The sequence below is a fragment of the Chenopodium album genome, chromosome 9, assembly GCF_948465745.1.
Source record: "Chenopodium album chromosome 9, dcCheAlbu1.1, whole genome shotgun sequence".
Lineage (NCBI taxonomy): Eukaryota > Viridiplantae > Streptophyta > Magnoliopsida > Caryophyllales > Amaranthaceae > Chenopodium > Chenopodium album.
In genome coordinates, this window is record NC_137842.1 from 9,794,430 (window position 1) to 9,800,433 (window position 6,004).

At 37.1% G+C, this 6,004-nt stretch overlaps 1 protein-coding gene across 1 annotated transcript; it reads left to right on the top strand.

Annotated features, from left to right (window-relative positions):
• Nucleotides 1-166: 166 nt before the first annotated feature.
• On the top strand, nucleotides 167-3,636 carry LOC145558377 (double-stranded RNA-binding protein 2-like). Its single transcript, XM_081619604.1, has 3 exons — nucleotides 167-702; nucleotides 1,991-2,210; nucleotides 2,442-3,636. Exons 1-3 carry the CDS (start codon nucleotides 457-459, stop codon nucleotides 3,359-3,361), a joined length of 1,386 nt encoding a protein of 461 aa, XP_081475730.1. The 5' UTR covers nucleotides 167-456; the 3' UTR covers nucleotides 3,362-3,636.
• Nucleotides 3,637-6,004: the final 2,368 nt, after the last annotated feature.

Below are 6,004 nucleotides of genomic sequence, written 5' to 3' on the forward strand. Positions count from 1 at the left end.
AATTAAAATTAAAAAAAGTTAAATTAATGAATAAAATTAAATTCCATCTCCCAACTCTCCCCTAATTAATAACTCATTTTCTCTCTCATAATTTTTATTTTTTATAATTTTCTCTCTCTATCACTTTCTCTCTCTTCACTTCACCCCCCACTCACCTCCACTTCACTACCCAACAAACCTCCTTTTTCTTCCTCCCCCTTCTTCTCATTCTCCTTCTTCTTGCTCCCACCCCCACCAAAACCCGACCCGAACCCGACCCATTCAACCCAAACCCACCTCCATTTTCAATCTCCTTCAAAAACCCTAAAACCCCATCTCCTCGATCTCACCCCCCATTGCCAAAACCCCCGATTTTGCTGCCGACAATCTCCGGCGGCGAACACGGTGGTTCTGGGTATTTTTCCGGCGGAATCAACGGCTGTTGTGTTGTCGGAGAAGAGATAGTAAGAAACAAGGATGTATAAGAACCAGCTGCAAGAGCTGGCACAGAGGAGTTGCTTTAACTTACCCTCGTATACTTGCATTCGAGAAGGTCCCGATCACGCGCCTAGGTTTAAGGCTATCGTTAACTTCAATGGCGAAAGCTTTGAGTCCCCTCAGTATTGTTCTACGCTTCGTCAAGCTGAACATGCCGCCGCCGAAGTTGCGCTCAATTCTCTCTCCTCTCGCGGTCCTTCTCACTCTCTCGCCGCCAGAATCCTGGTTGGTTTCTCTCTCTTCTGTTCTAGAATGTTCTTGATCTCCTCAATTTTATGGGAATGTTGTTTGATTTTGTTGGAATTTTGCCCTAATTTTTGGGAGAGAAAAAAGGGGTTTTAATTTTATTTTGAAATTGTTAATTCTGGGTAAATGTTGATCAAACCTGGGATTTTTTGAATTGGGATTTAATTAGTCAAATGTTGCAGAAGACTAATTAAATTTCTGGAAATTGATTTCAGGTTGGTTTTTTTTTTTTTTTTTTTTTTTTTTTTTTTTTTTTTTTTTTCTAGTGTATTTATTATTAATTTTATTTTTGCTTGTTTTGGGTATGTATGTTGATCAACCCCTTTATTAACTCATGAACTAAATGTGGTAAGTTGATTAAAATCTGAATTAAAAAATTAATAATTTTCAATGTAGTAGTATATTATGATGGGATTGTGTAAAAGCGGGGCTTTTGCTTGGAATTTTCTTGGAATGTATGAAGTTTTAGCATGTGAATTAAGATGAAAAATTTGTAAACTCGAGGTAATGAGGAAGTCTAGATAGTTCTTTGCTTAATTAGTAATTCAGGTTGGATTGATTAACCATCTAATGTTGTTGCATTAGGTGGGTTGGCTACTGTCATTAGTGGTCCTTACTCCTTACTGCTTTCATTTGATAACATTCTTAGTTTACGACAGCTATTGTGGATTAGCGGCCGTGATCATATAACTACAAATGTGCTCGCAAAACTTGAGCTTAATGCGTTTAGCCACAAAATGTGTATAATGCTGTAATGAATTTTTGTTTATGATTGCATTCGTTTGAGATGATTATGTCTATATATATATGTAGAATTCTTGTATCCTTAAATTGTGGTGTTTCGGATGCCTTTGGTGGGTGGAAGGCGAAATCTACAACCTTTTCATGGATTTTAAAGAGAAGTAATTGAAGGTCTGGAACAAATCGAACAACATACGTATAGTGTAGTGCCATGGTTATTCTATTGGGCTAGATAAAATGTCTATATAAGTCTACATGCAGCTTCACAATTGTTGATAGTTGGTAAAGTTGCAAACTGTTTTGTTTCCCTTCTATCCTTTGGGAGCCTTTTGCTCTAAGTTGTTGTCAATGTTGGATTTTCTTAGGATGTAGTCTGCCTTCTGTTCTTTTGCAAAGTTTCTTCAGTGCTACTGGAAAAATTTTGATCTTTTGCAATCTAATGAATTAGCTCAATATATTATTATTTTTTAATAAATTCAACATGGGGTTCTGAGACTGATTAATTTGTTTTCTTTTTGAAATTTAGGATGAGACAGGGGTTTACAAAAACCTTTTACAAGAAATTTCACAAAGAGTTGGAGCTCCATTGCCACATTACACAACTTACAGATCAGGCCTAGGGCATCAACCTGTTTTCACTGGTAAAGTGGAACTTGCTGGTATCATATTCACAGGGGAGCCAGCCAAAAATAAAAAACAGGCAGAGAAAAATGCAGCTTTGGCTGCTTGGCAGTCTCTAAAACAATGTAAGTAATTTCATTTGGTTTCATTTAATCATGAGACATCGGAATTAAAAACATTTCTTTACACCGTGAGCTGCATGGATAATTTAGTTCTTGCATCAATTTCATTTTATGATCTCACTAAACCAGGCTCTTATTTAGCAACATGACGTAAACTCTTTTTTAAGTATAAGGTGGTCTTGAAGAGGTTGTTCTAAGTTGGCTTGAAGTATTAATTTAGTGTCTTCTGAACAGTGGCACAACAGTCGGGGAGCTCATCATCATCATCAGAGCAAGAAAACAGTGACGAACTTGAGCAGGTGACTATAGCCCGAGCATTGTTGAGTTACCGGCTGAGGGAGAGGATGACAACTGCATCAAGTAAACCCTTGCCATTCCCCCAAACATTCCCAATTCAGAATCCAAGGCCTTCAAGCCCACAGCGTCGTCCAGTGACAGCATCCAAGATTCTTCCGCTCATCTGTCCAAAGAAGACACCACCTCGAGTCCGACCCTTGTCATTTTCATTATCTGATAATATGGTCCCATCATCCCAGTCCCAGATTCCAGAATCCCGAGGAGCTCAGTCCCAGAGATTCTTAGGCATGGGGGCACCTCCATACATTCCAATACGCCATGTGCGATCACCGTGTCATGGTATTGCACAGCCAGTGACTATTAGGAATTCTGTGCCTTGCTACTCTGCACCACCCATTCCCCGATCATCAGCTGCAGCTCCTCCGGTAATGAGAACAGCCCCACCTGTGCGCATTGCACCACCAGTATGCATCAGGCAAAGTATTCCTGTTTTCTCTGCTCCACCATGTCCAAAGGAGAACCCATCAACTGTTCCTCTTCCGGAGTCTAACAAAGCAGATAAAGTAGAAGCAATTCAGGAATCAGCTGAAAGAGAATCTCAAGAATCTACAAAATCTGATCCAATTGCGAAACCTCTTCCCCCATCCACTTTGTGTCCTACTGTGACAAGGGCTTCCCCTGTTCGAATTGCACCGCCTGTCTGTATAAGACAGGCTAATCCTGTTTGTGCTGCCCCACCACCTGAAAAGGGTGGTCCAGCATCATCAATGGAGCCAAGAGATCCTGTTAGGGAGGTGGCTTGTGAAGAGGAAACTCAAAATTCAGCAGTAGAGAAGTTGAAACAGCTCAAACTCTGAAAAATGCTTGTATGGAGGAATGTAGATCTCTAGGAGTATCACATCAGGGAGTATGATTTTGGTTCTGGTTTTTGATCTTTGGTTGTCGATGCCATCCTGTATGAATGTCCACCCCCCTTTTCTGTCTCCTTTTTTTTTTTCTCCCTTTTTTAGTTTTATTGTATTTGAGTTGGCATATCGTCCATGTTTCTCTATAGCTATATCCCTTGAAACCAGTATATTAGTAACTTAGTGTTAAATTGGCTCAGCAGCCGAGTATCAAAAATGGTTTACCATATTGTTTGAGGTGGTGCTTTTACAATTTTGTCAGCATTACTATGCAGCATGGTCTTTCTAGTGTCCTAAACACAGCTAAGATTACAGTGGTGTTCGTGTTATTGAAATTTTTCATAATTAAACACTTGTAGACGTACTCGTGGACAGAGCAAGACCTCCGTGTGGCCTTAGGTCCGCGTATCAGTCAGCCCATTGGAAATAAACCGCAGGAGTGAGTTCAAGTCTCATCCCACATCTTGCTCAGGGCTGAGCTCAATCAGCCGTGCATGGTGTCTACTACCAATACTAGTGTACCAGTACCACACAGCCCCTCTCGAGGTTGCTACAAAAGAAGTGATTTCGCTCACATGCCCTTTCGCTGTTGGCCCTGTTACCAGTCTATCAGTTACAATGTTAGCGTAAACTGCTCCCTCTTTTTGATAGTGGAAGGCTCACTTACTCTGCAGAATGCAAATTTATGCTTGGCTCTAGAAGGAAAAGGTAAAGGGAAATGATTGATTTCCTACCTTTTTTCCGTTAAGAGGCATGAGTAGATGATGAATGCTTAGAACAGGGCCTCACTTTATGCTTTTAGAAGGTAGTGAAAAAAAATTAAAATTATTATATACTTTATGGAGTTTATGAATTATGATACTTGTTGTTGTCCCCTTAGGTTTTTCATGAATAATTGGCCTCTCAGAAGTCATAACCTTTTGACATAATTGGGATAATTATGCTGGGACATAGGGTTTCTTTAAAGTTGTGTGGAGGTTGACAATTTACTGTAACCCACCATAAATCAAATTCAATCGAGACTTGAACAATTTTTTTAAGAAAATAATAATAATAAAAAAAATAATTAAGAGGTTGAGATTACTTTTGTTAATTACCTTAGTTCTTAGATATGTATATTATTAAGAGAATTGGTTACACACTATAAATTTCATTGTGGATCTCGCTAACCAAACCTTCCCGGGCATTAGGTTATCATTTAAAATATATCATTAAATTGTATAAATCTGGTAATGTATGTCAAAATAACATGTCAACCGATATAATTAATGATAGTTACTATTTGTGTTTATCGAGGGTCCAGTTTGAATAGGGTCTTATAAAATTCGATTTAACTAAGAATATACGCCACATGACACTCTTTTTATTTAATCGAGTTCTTTACTCCATATGTTTAAGTCATGTGGTGCTATGTCATTTAATTGGGTTTTTCACTCCATATGTTAAAAAAAAAAAAGAGACATACAAGAATTAAACTCATAACCTCAAATTTAAATACCACCCGTGCTCAAAAACTAGTTTGATTTTGACTAATTGATTTGGCAATGCCATCGTCTCCACCAAATTTAATTCAAATTAGATTATGGTGGTTTGGTCCAAAACAAAATCAAATTAAAATAATTACTTTGTTTTTTATCCATATGTTTGTTAAATGATGACATACAAAATTAACTTACTAATAATAGAGAGTCTCCTTATGGCGAGTCTTAACTTACTAATAATGGAGAGTCTCCTTATGGTGAGTCGGTGACTCGGTGGTCATTAGTAGTTGTTCGATCTACCTTATGAAATTATTGTATGTTAAGGTGAATAAATAAGTTTCTCATCTTTTTTTTTTTCTTGTAATCAGTTTGTTGGTAAAAAAAATTGTACATGATGGATGATCATCAAATTTTCAAATATATATGGTCAAATAATTCAAATGAACATCATCCTTACAACCACAACAAATTGTTAGGCCTTCTCTCCAGAAAATTATACTAACGATATGTGCAAGGATATACAACTACTTTGCAAGATCAACCCAATGTTTGTATTTTTAATGGAGGACACCATTGTCAAATTCAATTTTATTGTTAACTTTGATTTTCTTTGTAAATGATGTTTGGTTCTTTATCGATAAATTTTATTTTTTATTTTTTTTTAAAAAAAGAAGAATAACAAAAAAGAGCAAGCCCTTATCTGGACGAGGTCCAATCGGCTTTGTAAGACTGTAACCCCTTTGACTTTCACCTTCCCCTTTGTAAAGCAAATGATGTTAAGATAGTAACATCTCAACTCCTAATTGGCATTGACGGTGTAACCTCATCAATTGTATGTGGGATTAACTTTTTGTAACCATTATACACTTACAAAAAACATGCAACCAATAAGGTTATGGTAAAAGAATGTCAAACCTCTGTCATTGTATTATATAAATTCGTGGTAGAAAATTAAAATCCTTACATTATATTACTAATTATTTTTGTATCAAATTGTCAAGGATTTCTAATGATGCAGTATTCACAAAGTTGAAAGACAAAGAATTAGAGAGGCGCTAACTTAGCTAGCGAAGGAAGTCTCAGCTAGTTCGAAAAAGTATCAATACTTATATAC

What these genes read in the sequence shown, in the direction of transcription:
- LOC145558377 (XM_081619604.1), top strand. Translation starts at nt 457, where the DNA reads ATGTATAAGAACCAGCTGCAAGAGCTGGCACAGAGGAGTTGCTTTAAC. An exon ending in CTCTCGCCGCCAGAATCCTG is followed by an intron (nt 703 to 1,990) that starts GTTGGTTTCTCT and finishes TTTGAAATTTAG; the next exon opens with GATGAGACAGGGGTTTACAA. An exon ending in TTGGCAGTCTCTAAAACAAT is followed by an intron (nt 2,211 to 2,441) that starts GTAAGTAATTTC and finishes TCTTCTGAACAG; the next exon opens with TGGCACAACAGTCGGGGAGC.